Source organism: Numenius arquata, chromosome 1 (assembly GCF_964106895.1).
Source record: "Numenius arquata chromosome 1, bNumArq3.hap1.1, whole genome shotgun sequence".
Classification (NCBI taxonomy): Eukaryota; Metazoa; Chordata; class Aves; order Charadriiformes; family Scolopacidae; genus Numenius; species Numenius arquata.
The window spans coordinates 25,683,067-25,702,877 of record NC_133576.1 but is presented as its reverse complement, the minus strand read 5'-3'; the positions used below and the strand labels follow the sequence as shown (position 1 = coordinate 25,702,877).

Sequence of the window (19,811 nt, the reverse complement as noted above, 5' to 3'; positions counted from 1 at the left end):
CCTCCTTCCCCCGTTTAATAAACTGATTCATATGACAGCCTGCGGGGCCAGGAGATAGAGGCAGAGGCTCACACCTCCATTAGCTGGCTCCTTGTCAGCCTGCGCACGCAGCTCCCATAGCACCATGCAGCTCTCCAGAAAGGCAAATACAGGCTGGCCGGGGGGACGGGCTGTTGCAGCAGGCAGAGAGGTCCCTGCAAGATCTCGCCTGTCCTCCGCCACCCACCGTTGCTGCAATGAAACGGAGCAGAGGAGCGGCACCTGTTTCGGGCAAAGAGGGTGCAGCGCGGGCCTGAAACCCGCATGCTGCCTTCGCAGAGGAGGTGAGCAGACAGGGCAGAGGCTGGCAAGCGGTGGAATACCCCAGCACACTTGTTGGTGAGGAGGGCCTGTGTCCCGTGGCAACAGGACACAGCCACTCACATAGCCATAATGCACGGTAGGCTTCTGTTCCCTGCTCCAGGATGAAACCCTCCCATCTCAGAAGGGATGAAAGGGTTTGCTTTCCAAAAGCAACCCGCTGCCTGCAGTACCCCAGGGATGATCCTGCTGACAGTAAGCCAACCCGCTTACCACTTTGGAGGAGGGAAAAGCATCTCTGCTATAACGACAGAGTAAATGGAAAGGAAACTTGGAGTTCAACCTCAGTGAGCTTCCGACAGTCAGTGTGCAGATAACCACACACACGGGGACAGTTTAACTCCAAGCTTGCAACTCTAATGATGCATGAATCGCTGTTTACATTTGCAATAGAGAAACCAGGGAGAATAGGATTGCCTGGCCCAGCCCTATCGCAGGCAATGATGATGCTCTGTGGACAAAACCAACAGCTCCCTCTTCCTGGGGCTGTGTAGTCTAAAACTTACTCTCTTCCTCCCTGGGAAATCATTGCAACCAGACATATGGCAGGGCTATTAACCACACAAGGCAGGGTAAAGGAAGAGGATCAGAGAACCCTTTACAAAGACATTATTGCCATTAGAAACCACATCAGGGAAGCCAATTCCATGGGGAGAAAGATCAACTTACCCTATTTTCCTAGGGATGACACCACATGAGAAGTGAGGGGGAAATACGCTTCTTTGATAGCACAGAGGGTCCCTGCCCGTTCCTACAAGGAGCGGAGGAATTGCCTCCTCTGAGCCAGGCAGCGCATGTGCCCATGCGCCTCAGCTGGTGAGCTGAAGTGCTGCACCAGGGCCATGCGGATTAAATGCTATTAGCCTCTAACCCTTGGTGCAGCCTGACTACCACCAGCAACTGAGCAGCAAGGCCACCTCTCAACACACCCAAGCAGGGTACCACCATCTCCCTACTCCAGATCACAAGGCTGGAGGTCAGATTGCCTTAGCTTTCATGCAGGTGATGACCATCTTTAATTGCATGCCTCCATACCCATTTCTCCTTCCTCTTGCCTCCCTTAATCCCTTTGCAGGCACCCTTTTCATGTGCTCCTCAGCTGCTTTAGGGCAAAGCTTTCCAGAAAAACACCACCAAAAATGCAGCATCAGAAGTTTTACCGAGCCCAGTGCAGCCAGGGTGAAGTTAGACTCTGCCTAAAAGAGCACAGCAGCAATTAGCAATATCTGTGGTGACTTGGAAACCTCCCAGATAAGTGCTGACTAGACACTTGCCTTGCACACTGCAAGGAGCCTGGGGAGGGGTGGGGATAAGGCAAGATCACTGCCACAGCAGGGTAGGTATGCTATGGAGGAAGCTGTTGAGAATGAAGGAGGTGACCCCATGGTCAGTGTTGGTTTTCAGGGAAAACAGACTGTTGAGACCCAAAAGCAATGGGGCAAGCATAGGGGATAGGCTGCAGCCCAGATCCCCTGCCTGCCTACGTGGTCCCCATGAACTCCCTCACCCCATTTGAGTGCCTGGGGGTAGGGCAGCTGTGGTTTCCTCTGCCCACAGCCATCACATTAATTGCTGGCTTCCACTCATCACAACAGAAGTCACAGTCTACCCCATCTTCTGAAAAGTAGCAATGAACCCCACCTTCCAAAGGAAACCAGACGTCAAACCACATCTTGGGTAAATCCAGCTTTGCACAGGAAGGGTTTTCAGCCACTGCTAAGGTTGCTTACTTGCTCTGTGAGAAAAAAAACCCACCAACCTTTAAAAGGGAAGGTTCCTCCATGAGCTTTTGGCATTGCTATGCAACACCCCAGGTGAAAGCAAACTGCTCTGGGACAAGCACGAGTTCTGGGGACTCTGCTCAGCCCCATGACTCTACCATCTCCTCACCCCCATCTGAGCCAGCCCTCAGCAACATCCTACCCTCCACATCTCTACTCACACAGATGAGCACCCTGGAGCTCCCCAAGCACTGAAGCACAGGTGGTAAAGGAACTAGACTAATTTGAGGCAGTAAGGTCCCAGCAGAGAGGCTGAAGGGGGCAAAGAAAACACAGCCCTCTCTTCCCAGCCCCTCCTAATCCTTTAGCTTGTGTGACCTGCCCTGGAGCAGTGTGGATGGGAGCCCTGTACCCCAGAGGCTTTTTGGAGGGAAAAGGCACATGGTGCCTGCTTAGCTGTAAACACCTTGATGCCTCGCAAAGGGCAGCTGCAGAGAGCTCCCTGCGTTTCAAGCTGCTCTTGTGAACAAACGGAGAGAGGGAATATAGCCCAGAGGTGCAAGCTCTCCAAAAATGCCTCCTCTGCCTTTACTTCACAGATCTCAGGAGACAAGCCTCCTGCCAGAAAGTGCCATTGCCACATACCCACAGGGACTGCGGAGGGGCAGAAGGACAGGGAGGGATGGAGGTTGCAGCCTCATGAGGGGCTGGAGCCAGGCAGCAGGAGGGATGCAGAGAAGAGCACAGCATTAGCTGGGATAAGCTAGCAGTCTTGGGGGACGCGCCAGAAGCCTACAGATAATCGGGGGAGCTGGCACAACAGACTTTGAAGTCTGCCGTCAGGTTTTCTCAGCCCAGCTCAGACATCAAAGGCAACTGGTTACTTCTCCCAATTACAGAGCAGGAGCCGGCCAGCTGCCTGCCTTCCCCAAGGCCAGCCGGCTCAGCCACGATCCCCCGGGCACACTCATGTGGGCAGAAACCTCCTGACAAAGCACAAATACCCAAATCCTCCAGCTGCTGCCGGAGCCAGGCTCACTTTGCTGGGAGCTCGTCTTGCAGCTACATGGGCTTTCACCTTGGGCTGCTGGAGCAAAGCAAAATCTTGGTGGATAAAGATCTCCCCACTGACGTGCTGCAGAATCAAACCACCCACCAGTCCCAGGGAAACCAGCCAGCCACAAAAACAGGGGGAATCCTAGCAAAGGTGAGGAAAATAGTGACCGTTTCTCACGGCGTTGGGAAGGACTGCTTCTGTTATTCAAATCCTGTGTGTCCTGAGCCTTTGTGGGACATGGCTGCAATGCATGGTCTTCATGAGCAAAACCCACAGCAGCAAGAAAAGGCTGTTGTGATTGTTCTGCAGCAAAATACACAATATCATTGGTACAGGAGGTGAAACAAGTAATTAGAAAAAAAAGCAATTGAAATCTATGAACAGAAAAGGCTGGGAAGCAGAGGAACACCCGTCCTGTGCAACTGCAGCTTTCTAGCACTCTATCTGCTCTCAGTAGAGAGCAGCCAGGGCCGGCCTTGGAAGAAAATGCCCACAGCTCTTTTTTGGTGAACTGGCATTTGGTCCTGTTTGCATCATCATTTCTACTGCAAAAAGTCAAAGAAGAACAAAATTGGCCAGGGCACTGCAGAGACACCAAAAGCCTTCAGCAAAGTGGGATGGGTTATTCCTGCTTCCCTGCGGCGGCAGCACAAGCAAACACACTTGTTCTGAACCTGCTCTGCCAGCGGGACATAAGCAGAGCCTGAACCACACGCCTCATATATCTTATTCTAATAAAAGGTGCTCTTTAGCATCCTCCCTCCCTCCCCCCCCCCCCCCCCAAATTTTTATTTTTTTTTAATCTTCTACCCACACAAAAGGGGTGAAAAGCCTGACCTCTCTACACCAGTCTTTGTAGTTTGGGCCAACAGTGCATTTCTGACATAAATCTCCTGGACATCTCACCTTTGCTGCAGGTGGCAGAAAGCTCAGGGAGGGGCACAATGTACCACTGGGGACCAGGAGGGATGCTGCACTGAGGGAGCTAATTCATCTCCTCCTTGCCAGCTCATGTGGCACCTCAAAGAGGCACCACTCAGCAGCTGCCCTTTCCTCCGTGGCACCAGGCCACACTCCTCTGGCTGCGGGGCTTGTCTCTGAGGCAGTGCAGCCTGCCCTCTGTAAATCCCGGAGATCCCCCGCTGCAGCACACGCAGGACCCCATCGCACCACCGAGCAGTCGGCAAGCACAGCCCCCCTGCCCTGCTTGGCTCCTGCGCAGCAGCAGGAGTTGCTATGTGCCGCCCCTGGACCGCTCTCTGCGCTGGACATTCAAAGCGGCATCAGCATCTTTTCAGCAAGCAGCACCATGAAAGACTGAAGCAGAGCAGCAGAGGGTTGTGCCTAGTTGTTTCAGTTCCTGATGGGACACAGAAAAGACAGAGGCCAGGGAAGAGAGGAGAGAGGTTAAGAGAGGGAAAGAGGGGAAGCAACCGCAGCAGGCTGTTGTATAGTAGGAACTTCTGTGGGGGAATACAGAACAGTATTATGTGTTGGGAGAGAAGCTCGGTTTTAACATTAAGCTGCTTATTTAGGTCTCTAAGTTATGGAGATGCTGCACTTCAAAACTAATTAGATTGACAGAGCTTGGGTTTGATTACAGGATTTCCAGAAGCAAGAGGTTTTTAAAAAAAAAAAAAAAAAATAGCTGCCCTGGAAATGTTAGCAAGGGAATTAAACAGCCATTGCTCCAGCCAATTGTTAAATACATCTAAGCTGGGAAAAATGACAACTCCAGCTGCCAAAACCCACTGCACCAGTGACTACAGTAGGGAGCTGCTCTCCTAACAGGCCCAAGTGGAAGATGCGCAAAATATGTGTTTCCCAGTACTAAAGGTACGCAGTGGAAGCATACCTTTTTTCAGGAAGCACGTGCCTCCCTCTGATGGCAGCATGTGAATCTGAAAGCGCATGGATTTTTCCCTGCCATAGGCAGGCAACTGCAGGGCTGGGGCTGAAGAGGGAGAGGCTGTAGGTCTCACGGAGCAGCACAAGGGCTACTCAGGGAAGACCCAACATGAAGGTAGACATAACGTCCCATCCTTACAGTGAGGACACAAAGGCTCTGTCCATACGGGCAGAGTGTGGCCACCCCACCACTAAGAACATGGGAGTGATACACAGCTATGCTGCTGGAGTGATAAAGCAAGGTAGCAACAGCAGAACTACACTTACAGCTCACCTAGCATCAAAGCCTTTCCTCATCTACCTGAAACAATTCCCTTTTTCCCACTCCTCTGAGATCATGGGAAAAGCAGCAGTTTCACAAGGTCTGATAGCAGAGCCAGAGCACCCCTTTTTAAAATCCCAGAACTGCCAGCTTCAGTTCCTCTTGAAGTACCTAATGCATCCTTCCTCTATGAATATAAAGCTTCTCTCCAAGTATACATATGCAGGTGTCCAAAGAAATTCAGCTTGGGGCCTGAGGGGTTGTCAGTGTGGGCCCTTGACTCAAAATGTAGCATTAACATGCTGTTTAGTGGTCTGCATGTGTTTAGTTACCAGACAGCTGTACAGTAGATGTTCTGTTCCTATATGCCACCTTTTTACCCTCCTCAGCATCGGTTTGGGTAGAGCACTCTGGACAACACCGCCCCATTGCTGCACAAGCATCCCAAGAGCAGAACAGCAGACCACAGTGTAGGCAATATTGATGCTGTTGCTGCTGGTATCCTCCATTTGCACTAAAGGAGGATGTCTTGGCTATAGTCACAGAAAGGCTAAGATATATTTAGGCTAAGCCAAACAAATTTCCTTCAAACAAAAGGCAGGAGCTGTAGACAACTCCAAGGAAAGCCTGCGGGGTACACAGCCTTGATTAAACAGATACGTCAGGAAGAGTTGCAAATGTACAAACTAGATCTCACTTCTTTGTGCTTGGATTGTCAGCCTCAGTGTGAAAGCAACTCCTCCTCCTGTGTTGCTGCTGAAGGGCTTGATAAAGGATGCACCCAGTACTGCAACACAGCAGCCATTATCTTACTTTTGCCTGACACCTTCCAGCTAAGAGAGCCTGTAGCACCTCCCCTGCTACTCCCAGAGACATGGAGAACATCTCTCACTACTGAAACACGGGTCTCAGTCAAGTTGGGAAAAGGTGACGCTCAAACGACATGCTGCTGTCACCACTGACAAAGTAAGGGAGGGTTTAAACACAGCAATGCCATACCCAAGGGTATGAAAGTGGTCTTGTTAATGCTGTATACAATCAGGTCGAGGAAGGGGAAGTTAATGAATAGCAACTTACAAAAGACCTTTCTGGGTGAATGCAGGGGACTGGGAGACAGAAAGAAAAAGATAACGGCACCAGGCAAGGACACCTCAGCATGCACTTGAAAGGCTGCAGAAAAAGCCATCAGCTTCAAAAGGCCCTTAACATCCTATTTCTAAAGAAAGTGTATACTTCTGCCAGGCTGGGTCCTCAGAGCTCAGCTTCTGAAGGGGCTCTCCCTGAAACATCAGAGACAGACATTTCTGAGCTAGGGAAAGAGGCTATGCTTGTCAGCCCACAGTGACAGGGTGCTGGGGGGAAGAGAATGGGCAGTGACAGAAAACAGCTGGTAAGGTTTGTCCATGTGGAAGAAGGCCAAATACCCGATAAAGAAGGAAGACATATTATCCTTTTCATTGCTGGAAGACTCACCTTATGGCAGTGATTTTGCTCTAAATAAATACTTCAGGAAGCCTGGTCACTCACTATTGATACAGCTACTAGAAGAGACAGCTTCAGAGGGACAGGACATTGGATAACACACCAGGGACCTCAGTATGAGACTTGGTTGACTCCACTAGTCACACTGCAGAAAAGATGCATGACTGAAGACTAGGAACCTGCGCAAGGCTATAAACCACAATTAGACTGGATTGGATCTCTCCTGACAACTGTAATCCAAAGACTATTCTTACGCAGAGATGTTACACAAGTAACAAAATCAAGATTAAAATTTACCATGGAACTGTTTCCACAAAAACATAAGCTATGTGAGAACGGTCACTACAGAGATCGAGGACCCATTGTTGATCTCTTGGTTGAATAATGACTATGGCTATCTGCTATGCCTTCCTCCCTCCTTTCCTTGCCCATCACTAGAGGCAGCTGCCATTAGCTCATTTCTCTCAGCCCCTACCTGCCTGGCCAATACTTTTCTATATTTATCTTGCCCAATTCTTATGTCTTAGGTGAGCTTCGCTTTCCTGTACAGCGAATGGGGAGAAATGGGTACCTTCAGATTCTCCTTATTCTAAAATGCATGTCTCAAGTAGGTCAGATAAATTACATTCTTTACGTATCTGTTTCTCAAGTCCAGGGTGGCTAGCCCAGGTTTTAAAGATGAATACTATCATAGTTACCTTGAAATATGACTTTAGTTCATACTAAGTATACTGTTCAAGCACAGTGGTCACTTTTCTGGAACTCGTAGACACTGAGCAGCATTTGTGTTATGATAGCAAGCAGCCGCTCAGGAGAAAGCAGGCCCAAGCCATCTTATTTAGAAAGAAAATCTGTCCCTCCTGCTTTGAACAAAGGAAAACTGAATGTCTCTTTGGAGTCATTTCCCCATCAGAGATGCTTAGTTTCCTTGCATATTGTCTGGAGTCCTCATGAGGAAAGAGACTCCAAAACATTTGTGTGCATTTGTGTCTGGTGCCAGCTTTGCAGATGATCTGTACTGGGCACTGGGCTGGAGTTCTGCAGCTTGAGCTCTCAGCAGATAACTCAAGGATGCACCGCAACAACATACCTCAGCTCTCCCTCAGAGATGAACACAAAAGAGCGTGGTCCTTTAGAGATGCAGAGACAAACATTGGTCTAGATGGCAAAGGCAAGAAGAGACTACTGAAGGAAAGAACGGGAAATGAAAGACGGAAGGCAGAGGGAACAAAACAGAGAGGAAATGAACAAACAAAGCGGGGGGGGGGGGGGGAGGGGGAAGGGGAGGAGAGAAAAAAAGAGGATGCACCTGAAGACCCAAAGGGGAGGTTAGTACTATTCTACTTGCATTCAGAACCTGCATTTGGCTGTAGCCACATACAGCTTCATATATACAGGCAGATACTAAGCAGCATGGCTATTTTCCCTGTTTACCATAGCCCCAACATCCCAGCCCCTGCACACCATGCCCAGGACCCTTTGTAGAGCTGAAATCAGCACAGGGGCAACAAGAGCCACAAAGGCAACACTGGTCCTGTCCTCAGATGGCCAGTAACTGGTAAGTTCCTATTGCTAGCTCTGTTGGAGGAGCTCTGGAAGCATCCTCCCTTCTCTCTAGCCCCACCCTTTATGAAACTTTCACGTATTTAGTATCTTTGAGACTCCTTGCCGTCTTGCTGAACATGTCAAATCATTGGCAGGATCACACAAACAAGGAACCAGAGGGCATGAGCCAGGTTAAGTTGCCAACAAGAAATAGAACTTCATGTTCATCTATCTTGAAGCTTCATTATTCACTTCTAAAGCCAGCAGAGGTGAACTCAGACTAAGTCTGTGGTCTAGCCTAAGGCCCAGTACACGCTGGAGCTTATAAAATCCCACATGAACAAAGTATGATATAATACTAACTTGCTTTCACAAAGTCTCCTTTGGAAAGTCCTGCCTTTCTACCCCCTTGGCAGAGACGGAAGCAGACATGCACTTACACTTCTGGTACTTCATGGAATGCGACTCAGCTGCCAGAGAGGGGAGAACAGCTTGTCTTTGTGGCAGCTCTCCTGAGGGACCTGGAAATCCACAGAATCTGGCTTCCTCAATAACCCAGGCATTCCCCTGGAGCTCTCAATATCAATCATCTGCTGACAACAGCCTAATGCTGTTTTCCTCAGTAATGGAAGGAGATCCTTGGCAAAGGGCTGTCCGATAGAAGGCTATGTGCTGTATTTAAGGAATATTTACGTCACACAAGAGTGAGCTTTTCCTTCAGTTAGCACGTCCCATAGCTTGGATCAGTTGCTAAAGGCTCTTTCTTGAAACTCAATCTCTCCTGATACCTGCTGTACAGACCTCAGTCCCCTGCAATCATAGAAATGTAGGAAGTTCCACTGAAAAGGCAAAAGCTATACATTTCCTTCAAAGATGTGGATGACCAGCTTCACCTTCACATGACAAAGAGGAGGCAGGTCTTCTCATGCATCCTACTCTACACTCCAGTCAGATTAAGCCCAGTGGAGGGTTCAGAACTGGCCTAGAAACAAACACAGCCGAGCACATTGCCTAAGTCTGGTGCTACAGAAGCAACTAAACACCCAGCTCTGGCACAGAAGTGCTTTTCAGGCTGTCCCTATGACACTAGGCAGCCAGGTACCTCTACATGCAGGTAGCCGAGTTGAACACATGGCAGATAGAGACTGTGCTGGAGACACATGGCTGAAGACTTGGTAACTCCCATCATTTATTGCAACACTCAGGCAGTTACTTGCAAGTATCCCCCTTCATTCTCCAGATTTCAAGATTTGGCTTTATTTTCTTCTTTATTATAAAATCCTAGCACCCTTTCAAGAACTGTATTAAGATCCAGGTCATCCCAGGGGTAAGGGGAGGCAAGAGGATTTCATAAAGCTAATCCAAATTTACCAGTAAGCTGTAACCTGCACAGCTAGAGGCCAACAGCTGCTGTCCCACAGCATGCCACTCATCACTTGTGGGCATGCATGTGTCAAACATCTGCAGCTGCCAAAGACACTGCTGAGGAATCAGAGCCCATTTATGATATTTCTTTATCTCAGCTGATGGTCTCTACCACCCCTTAGGAACTTACAGCTTGATGCCACCTCCCAGCTTCCCATAAACACACTCTACAGAGGATATCTTTCCATGTCAGCTGCAACACCACCATCTGGAAAGAGGCCAAAAGGTACATACTTTGCTGTCAACTGGCCTCCACTGCAGCCACTTCGGACAGAGCATGCACCAGTTTGAAAAAAACCCACCCTTGCCAAAGCCTGTCTTGGCATCCCAAACCCACTTCTGCATCAAGCAACTTCTTGTTGGAAAGCAAGTCACCTTGCTGTACTATCATTGTGTCCTTACATGGTTGCTGGGGGGGAAAAGAATCCTAAATTCAGCCATTAGCAAGGTAAGCAAGAAGTTTACTTCCAAAACTACTGATTTTCCTCCTGGTAAGTTGAAAATTAGAAGTCTCAGGAAGGGTTCAAAGACTCAACATCTAATGCCCAGTTTTTACAGCAGATATTGAACACACTAACTGTGACTCCTAACCCTAGGTAATCAAAAGGAAACTCCCCCAACAAAATGGCTGACTTACAGCAGGGTAGAAACAGCATAGAATCAGAAAACAATTACGTACCCCAAGTCATCACATAAATGTAGGCAAATATTTAAAACTTACTGTAAAATAGGGCTCATGCTTATTTTACAGAGTAGGCAGTGCTGTAAACAGGACTGTAAGGTTTACATTTGATACCCTTGCCTCAACAATAGTGTCTGCATAAATGCAAGGTACAAGGAAAGAACTGCCCATAGCTCAAACATCCAGACCCACAGCACAGACATAATCAAAAAGGCTCGCTCTTTATTTTAAACATAAAAAGAAACATTTTACACAGCATTGTTAGAACTATTCGGTACCTGCATTCCAGAATTGTGCCAAACACTTTATTTTATAACTTTGAAATTAAAACAAAAGAAAGAAAATATCTTGCCCTTCTGCTATTTATGTTCAAGCTTGTCCTGGATCAAAATTCCAAGTGCCTGGAGGAATTTACCAGCTTAACCAGGAGATGTGGCAATGCAAACAGAGGAACATCAACATGAGCCCTTAGAATACTTTGACAATACCACAGGTAGCCGCAGGGAGGATATGGATGGCTTGCGCTGCATCTCAGGCAGCTTACTCTCCTGATACTCTGCAGGTTTAATACGCAACCAGATGCACACACACCTCCACTCACACAAACCCCGGTCACACAGGAAATAATAATAATAAAAAACATGAAAAGTGACCTAGATATTCTCTTCATTAGCGGTAAGATTCCCACTCTATTTTTAAAAAAGGGGATAATAAAAAATTGGCACAAGTAGAAGGAAACCTGGGAGGGTAAGTCTAGCCCCTCAGCTTCTAGCCTTCCAACTACAGCAAATACAGGGTGGAAGGGGATGCAGCATTGCCTTCCAAGGCGCTGGCAGCAGTACGAGCTAGCAGCAAACTTGCTTCACTTGGAATGACAAAGATGGTTTGTTATGGGCCATGAAGGAAGGCCAGCATTAGCTAAGGACATAGGGCAGAGAGCTCTGACCAGAATAACCCTGAGTTTTTTCCAGCAGGGAGAAAGTGTGCTACGTTGTGTGCTTGGGAAGAGCTGGCAGTTCCCTGCTTGTTCATTCCCTAATTATTGCATTACAGTCATGAACCTCTTTCCTTAAAACTTAACCAAGAGCACAGAAAAAAGGAGTCAGTCTGCAAGGACAGAAAGTCACTGATTCTGTGCTTCAAACTTCACCGCCACTACCACCCCTCCCAAGATGCCCCAATGCCACAGGCCTTCCGTGAAGAAAGCAGATGTTAATGCAGGAAAGAAGCTGCTACATCAGTGTGGGAAGGACAGCCAGCATCCCAAACACCAGAATGGTGTTTCATAGCATCCAAGGAAAAAAGCAAGATTTCACTACAGCAGGCAGATAGGAGAGAAAGAAAAATTCTTGCTGTCAAAGTAATATCCATGTGAATCCTTTCCTCAACTCTCTTCCTTTGGAAAGCATTGCTACGGATTTCTGAGCTTTCACAGCGGAAGCTAGAAACTGCTTCTGCCCTGTTCCCTCAACAGAGGCTGCTACGTCTGCCTGCAACATAGGCTTTTTCAGAGCTCTTCCAAAAAGGAACACATCAGGCCAGAAAGATAAACTGTTATGAATGTTCAGGCCAAATGATCTTCCAAAGGTTTATAGGTTTTGTGTGTCCCAGGTTTGGAACACTACATGAAATGTTTTAGTCAAATAAGTTGCAAGCCCCAACTTGGCAAATCAAGTCCATTTTGAAGATGTCTCACATTCAGCTTCCAAAAATCATTGGACACCTCTATGCATACAGATGTACACACATGACTGCATGCGTGTTTGCAAGCAGGAAGCAGAACAGCGTTCTAGAAAAAAACCTCACGTCAGCCTCAGAACAAAGGTCACAATGCAAAACAGGGGGAAAAAAGAAAACCAGCACAAAGAAAACTTACCACAAAAAAAACCCTGATTTTGAAATAGTGAGTGTTGAGTGCAAGGTTCCACAAACACTAATGTAAAATGAAGCCTTCATAGCACAGATACTAGATCTGCAGCTCCCCTGGAATGTGCAGTGGGATGAGTTATTCGTGAAGCAGGTTGAATACATAACACATGGTCTATAATGGCAACAGCACATCACAGCCACTGCCTTCCATGGATGCTCTCCTTTAGCATCTTTCCTTTTATCTTAAAAAAAAAGATCTGGAAAGGATTGAGCCCTGGCCTCAACTCTACATTTCGCACCCTTCTTGATGCAAGCCAAACCCTGGCTGTGACCTCAGGTTGTGGTACAGTCCTACTTTCTTGTTTATACACAGTATCTTTATTCTGACTTTTATTGCTTAAAACACCAGCTGCACTGGGAAGACAGAACTGCCTGGAAAAGGAGCTGCTCCCAGTCAGGAGGCAGCTCAGCGTACGTGGAAGACCAAAGCAGGACTTCTATACTATAGCACCTAGAAATAGGTCTCAAACCCACGGGGAAAGCCCTGCTGCAGGCCCATATACAAGACCAGGATCATTGGAACCTGAAGGAAAAATCCTGCTGCCCTATTGGGCTTGCTCCTGTTCCTACCTTGAACTGCACTTCAGCTACTGCTAATCTCAGACTCTACTCACAGGTTCAAGGGTTACCACTGAGTGACTGGCAAAAGCAGCACTGGAGTCTGGTCTGTGCATTTGGCAATACATAGTTTACAAGTCTTCTCAAAACATGATCAGTTGGCCAACTGCAGACAAAGATCCATCTCATTTTTAATTTTTTTTTTCCCCTGTAAGTCACACCATCACCAGTGGGGAAAGGTCTGCCTCTCTGCCGAGGCCAGCAGAAGGCCAGACACTGTCCCTAGACACCATGTGCCCCCCTGCTACAAGCAGAACAGGGTCTCAGGCACAACATGAGCAGCTGTAGTGGGGGGAAAAGAAGGAGGAAGGGTGGGAGAGAAGGTGGCCATAAGCAGACATTCAACAAATGCTTGTCTGAGGATTGACTCTTCAGGGTTGCCAAGTTAGCCTCTATTCACCACAGCTAAGAGCTTTGAGCACTGAAAATAAAATAAAAAAAGTTTATAAAAAGTGTCCCAAAGACCTCCAGGCAAGTTACATTTTGGAGTTAATTGCAAATCCTTTGAAAGTCAGGGAAGAGAAGGCATGCTGACAACCACAAACCAATTCTTTGCTGGAACAGTCTCATGAGGCACCAGCAGAGGAACCTTCTCCAGCCTCCAATCCAATACAAAGAAGGCTGTGAGATACCAAGGTGGACAGAGAAAGGGAAGAGGATGGTGTGATGGAGGTAGAGGGAAACAGTAGATTGGTTAATACACTTAAAGTCTAACACTTCTACCAGTCCCTTCCCCACCCATCACCTTGCCCATCACGCTTTCATACAGGGACATCTTTTCAAAACCAAGAAGGGGATGGGGAGGGGGAACCACCAAACAAACAAAAAACTTAGTGAATTTTGTCACAGGGCCCTGCTGAAAGAAGGTTCAACAGTTTGCACATTAGAAGGACATGATCCCTATGCAGAAAGTGCTGCTGGAAAAGGAGAACTCCAAGTCGCTAAATATGGCCTGAATGCTCTCAGGACATGACGTGTAACAAGGAGAAGCTTGAGGTCCAGGCTGAAATCAGAGAGGAAACGCACTGTCTTGTCTGGGCCTGTGAGCGAGTGTATCAGTACAGTCCGAGAGCCCCGTGAGTCTCTCCTGAAATGCAAGTGTGTCTGGTTCCCACGCTCAGTCCATCTCCATCGACATTAGCCGGCGACGCTCTCGTCTCGTTTCCTGCACTTCCTTCTTGCAGCACCAACGGGAGCTGCAGTAGCCAATGAGGCAGGATAAGAGTCCAATGACAGTGGCCAGACCAATGCCAATCAACAGGGGATACTTGAAAGCATTCAGAACTGAAAAGAGGAAGGCAAAGTCATTAGATATCACCGAGAAATTCAGAGCACCCTTTTATTTGTTTTTGCCTAAAAAAGGAAAAAATCCCACATAATGAATCTGCCCATGACTGAATACTTTCAGGAAGAAATTACACTAATTCTCCTTTTTGATTTCTGTCTTTTGAGGTTTGGAAAGTTAGTTTCTTACTGGACTCTCTTAACTCATCATCCTAATTCTTCCTCCACCATTTCAAAGCGTCAGGGAGGCTGGAAGCACCAGAAGGAACCTCGGAGTGAGACAGCAAAGTAGATCTAGTTCCAAGAAATACTCCATTACCTGGTTCCTCCAAACAGAAGCCTTGCAAAGTTTCCCCATCACAGGCAGGCTGCAGCTGCACTCATTGTCATATGTTTCCAAATGGCAAAGAGTGGACCGCTTTATACTTTGCTCGATTAGAACTAACCGTACAGTATATTCACCGCCTCTTGGCAACCCTGTCTAATCAACCTCCAAAATTGGTACCTAAAGAGATTTAATTCATAGGCACCCACTGCTCAGTTAAAAGGCAGCGTCAAGAACTATAAGTAGTTTAGAAAGTACAGTTAAAATAGTCATCTGCACAGCAGGGAGAGCAAAACCTGATTCCTTTCAAGTTCATGAAACTTCCCAATACGACGTTTCCTGGAAATACTGAGAATAAAGCAATTAGTTCAAAACCCCTCCTGCATTAATTTTCCTCCTTAGCTACATGCTGAATGCAGCAACTAGCACGCAACTTGCTTCTGATGAAGTCTAGCAACACTTGCAACTCAGGCTGGAAAGCAGACAAGGCATTAAGTGCAGGGAGCAGCACGTCTTGTGGTTAGGAGAGGGAAGAAGGAGTCAGAGCTCTGACTTTCTGTTCTCAGATTTGGTATTAACCACAACGCGACTCTACTTCAGCACACCCCATCTGCAAACCAAGGCTTCCTCCTGCAGGCAGCAGAAGAGTTAACACTTGGAGAGAATACTATGCCTTGATTGAAAGGTGCCCCAGCTACGCAAAACATCATCAAGAGATGATCAGAAAAGAGAACACTCCAGTCTTATGAGTATGATCTGTTCAGGCCTAACTAGTCTACAGAATCTGGAATCAAAAGTTGCAAACAATAGAAAAGGATAACAAAATCTAGTGAGATGATCACAGGCACCTTTAAAAATAGCCATGGGGAATATTTGTCAGAGTAAGACATAACAAGGTGTTTAAAAAAAAATAATAATTGCATAACGTATGTTGCAATCTCTTACCATCCATTTTCACAGACAGAAAGATGGGTTTGGCTTTGATGTCGGGTTCCCGCTGCCATACACCGGTGGCAGATCGCACCCACGGGGTCACTACGCAGTAGTGGTTCCCAAAGTCATGGTCCTCACAGCCATGCACGCGGAGCCGGAATTCCAGCGGGCTGATTCTCTCCAGGCTGAGATCACTGCTCCCATTTCTCCTGCTTTGCGTGACAATCCCTCTCCGGTCCAGCGAGGCCAGCAAGACAGGCTCTCTGTCCAATGCAAAGGAGCGCACAGCAAACCAGGAGACATCAAAGGACATATCATCTGCATTTATGGACAAAGAAGAATTTGGACATGTTGGTGAGGTCTGAGGAGTATTCATAGTGCCACTTCTCAGCAGAAAGGTTAATCTGCAAGTAACAAAGCCAACACTCATCTGACAGAGGAAGAAAAAAAAGAAAAGAAATTAAGAAGAAAAAAGAAAAGAGTACCCTGAACATGTCCTTCTAAGAGGATTCAAACAGTGAACTTCTGAAATACACTGGCATGAAGAAGGTAGCTGCACGGAAAGGGTGACTTACTACAGGGACAACAAAGAGGAGGTCTCTTGCTTTCCTGTCTGCCATTCTGAAATTTGTATTTCGTCTCTGACCTATGTTTTCATCAAGCAGGCCTAATCTCATAATAAGTTCTACAACTATGCTGAACCTACATTGAAAAGGGATTGGAAGAGCTAAGTATTTGCTAGCAGAGTGATTTGCTATCACTATCTTCATGCAGGGCCTACACAACCACAAAGTCAGAAGTCTCTTTCCCAAAGACTCCTTCCTTACATTTATCTGATGAAACGAATACAGAGGTTCTACACAGAGCACAAAAATACAAAATATTCAGGAGCAACGCCTGACTTTTTTCTTTCCCCAGAGTTGTGGGTTACTGTCACACATCATCAGGCATCACACCTTGTACAAGTTTTACCACCCAAGGAGATACTTCATAAAATGCATTTACAACACCTTTAACATTTAACATAGCTGACAGGTAGTCAGAGTTCATCAACACATCTAGCTCTTTTGATGTTCATGCAAGATCCTATTGATCCCATTAGTAGATCTCAGTCTTAACCCTGCTAAGCTGATGTAGCTGAGAATCTACTTTAAAAATCACTGCTATTCTTTGCTAACGTGAGCCCAGCAACACCTGTCAGAGTCTGAAACCTGAGATGACCTAGAGTATAGACAGGAAAACCTGCTCACTTGTTTCATCAACAGGTCTTCCTTCCTGGCACATGAGCAAACTGATGGGCCCAAACTGGAAACAGAGCTTACTATTTCTGTACTGCATTTTGGGTATTGGTAGAATGTGTGCACAGGGCTTGACCTTTTCACACCTAAGACAGTCCCAGTGATTTTGGCAATGTATCAAGCCTCCATTTGCTAGCACTGAGATCTCTGAAAAACACAGTATTAGAAACCTGAAATTTAAAACTGATCTTTTGGCTAATTTAGTTTGCTCTTCTCAACTTCTACATTTGATCTCCAGGCTAATGGAAAAATTAAAGCCCTAAACCTGCTGCTGTACTTCTTTGCAGATATAAAGCGAAGACAGATTTTAAGTCTCTATCAGGCAAGCTAATGCTTAGGAAGGAAGAGAATCTTAAAATATTATTTTAAAGTAAAGTGAAGTAAAAGGACATCCTCAGCTCCGCTACTTTAAGTATAGCATCAGCTGGCCAGGTTGAACATTCCCCCTTACTGCAGCCAAAAACCACCGTTTGGGATATAATTAATTCGCCTGTAAGGTGCACTGGTTTTACACACATCTTCCAAAACAAAAAGATGAAAAAGCAGATGTTACTACCACAGAAGCTGGCTGATCAAACTGTTTTGGGGGACCAGCCAGTTTCCTGCCCTGCCTGCCACAGCCAGCTGCTCCGGATGACAGCACAGAACCTCAAGAGAGCACCTTGCCTGTTTTGCAGCCCTACAGCAGCAGTAGGTTTCCTAGTCCTACATGGCGGTCAGCGTAGGTCCTTTGGACCAGCAGCCCTCACAACAATCACTCTTGCCTATCATACAAGTACTGCTATTAGTTACTTGGCATAGCTCTCAGACTGCTTCCCTTGAAAGCAGAGTTAATAAAAATTACCATAAACACATGTTCGGTTAACGGAACCAAACTCTGACCTCTGTTTCGTGTACTCATCCAACCGTCTGTGGGAAACAGGGCCTCTACTGGAGAGAGCTCTGTTTCTATAAACTACTCTTTGTCTCTGCTGCCTGTTTATGCCAAATATGGTAATAGCACTGGTCCACAGGCAGTCAATGTTGGGAACAACCAGTTCCTTCCAAAGATCATCAAGACTGCCACTACCTCTTGTGCTTCCAGGTACCACAGGAGCATATGGGCACCTTCCAGGCCAGAGTCCAACTACGCTGAATACACCATTGCAATTGCTAAAAAAGGTTTAAACCATCAATTTAGATATTAAGAAAAATAATCTAGCTTTCAGATTCCCAAGCAACCTGCTACCTTTGAAGAATTCCTTCTTTTCAGTCTCAGTTAATTTGAGGTTCCCTTCCCTCCACTTACAAAGATGAGTGCAGGCACTTGCTGTCACTTTGAAGTAGCTGAATCTATCTTCTGTGATTACAACATGGGACAACAATATTATACCAACATATTTTATTAGTCAGTATACACAGTGTGCAATTAGTGACTCACTACAGACAGTCAGAGAGAGGATTTGGCTCCGAGTACTCTTTGTCACTATCCTCCTTGAAATAGCTTAATACAGCAAAATCATGCCATTCATTTCTATCTATCTCTGGTTTTCATGCAATAGAAACACAGGAAATTTTAGCAAAACCAGAACATAAACCAGGTACTCTCTAAAGAACCATGATGAACATGCCTAGCAGCTCCCCCAAGTGCTGATAAATACGTAGTTTTAGTGACATAAAACAGGTAACACACTAGGCTTCGCAAAAGCATCTGTACCACTCCACACATGCCTTGCATCAATGCTGGCAAGTCACTCCCACAATATTTGTCTCCAATCTACAAAAAAACCCACAAACATCAACCCAACTACAAGAACCACACTCACATTTAACCTACAAAGGTTTTCATAGGTTCCTTCCATGTTCCACAATGTTGTAATCTGGAAGGCCATCAAGGACCTCAGTGCCCCCAGGCCATGCAACTCAGCTGCTTTTATAAAGGAACACAAAGCATCCGGAGCTGGACAGCTTCAGAGCTCTTCCAGCGGAGTTAATAGTGGTGCTCTGCTTCCTCCTCTCTTCAGTTAGTAAGGATCATCAACATGTAAAGCACATCTTTATGCACATTTCAATTTGACACACAGGACTGAGCTGTCTGGGTCTTAGCTGCTTCCCTGGCCAGTTGCTCCTCAAAACAGGGAATCCTATTTCTAGACCAGCTCTTAGGAACCATACACTTCCACTGCTTAGAATGGAGCTCTCTCAACATCTTGTTACAGTGCTGAATCACAATTTTGAGACCCTTTTTGTTTACTACATTTAAATGAGGTTGAATAGGGCTTCCTAGAGAGCTGAGCAAACCACTTCAAGCCATACAAGAGGTAAACAAGCTGGTTTTGTTAAATTCTCCAGAGTGCCCACTGGGTCTGTCTGGAGCAGATAAAAAAAAAAGAAAAAATCTTTCAGGCACACTAAGTAGTACTTTTAAATCCCTAAGCACATAGCTCAAGAAGGGGTGATCTGGGAAAATCTAGAGAGATTGTTTGTGAATATGTGTATTCAACAGAAATATCAGAAGTAGCTTTTATATCTTCAGGGCACAGAAGAACTACTATATTCCCCCCTGACACACACATACTCCCCTCATATCAATTCAAAACTAACCACAGCTGCTAAGGCAAAGGAGCACTTCTTCAGATAGAGCAGCTGCTGCCATGTACTGAGCTTAGTAATACACACTCCATTTCAGCAGGGTCTCTAAGAAGCAGAGGAAATTAAAGCGTGCAGCAGTCATGCCAAAACCTTTTCCACCCTTTTGAAAATTTCCCACAGGGTGGATACACACACACACACAAAGTATTGTGAACTCCTCTACTAACAAGGGTCCAACCCATAAGGGTCCAACACTTAAGAGAAACAAATGGATTGATCTAACTCTAACAAAGAAGGGCACTGACAAAGATCATTGGTCATTTAACTTTTCCTCAGCTCCTTGTAAGTACTTTATTTTTCTGATTGTGCATACAAAGAGGGAGTAGTGGCACCTGAAACTTACTTATTACA

The 19,811-nt window shown here is 46.3% G+C and overlaps 1 protein-coding gene across 1 annotated transcript in view; it reads right to left on the bottom strand.

The window, feature by feature from the left end:
• Positions 1–14,106: 14,106 nt before the first annotated feature.
• Positions 14,107–19,811, bottom strand: part of PTGFRN (prostaglandin F2 receptor inhibitor) — a 73,341-nt gene continuing 67,636 nt past the window's right edge. The window contains exons 10-11 of the mRNA XM_074166751.1: positions 15,544–15,849; positions 14,107–14,273 (exon numbers count right to left, since the gene is read on the bottom strand). Of these exons, the coding sequence (XP_074022852.1) occupies positions 14,107–14,273; positions 15,544–15,849 (473 nt within the window). The remainder of the gene's footprint in view (positions 14,274–15,543; positions 15,850–19,811) is intronic.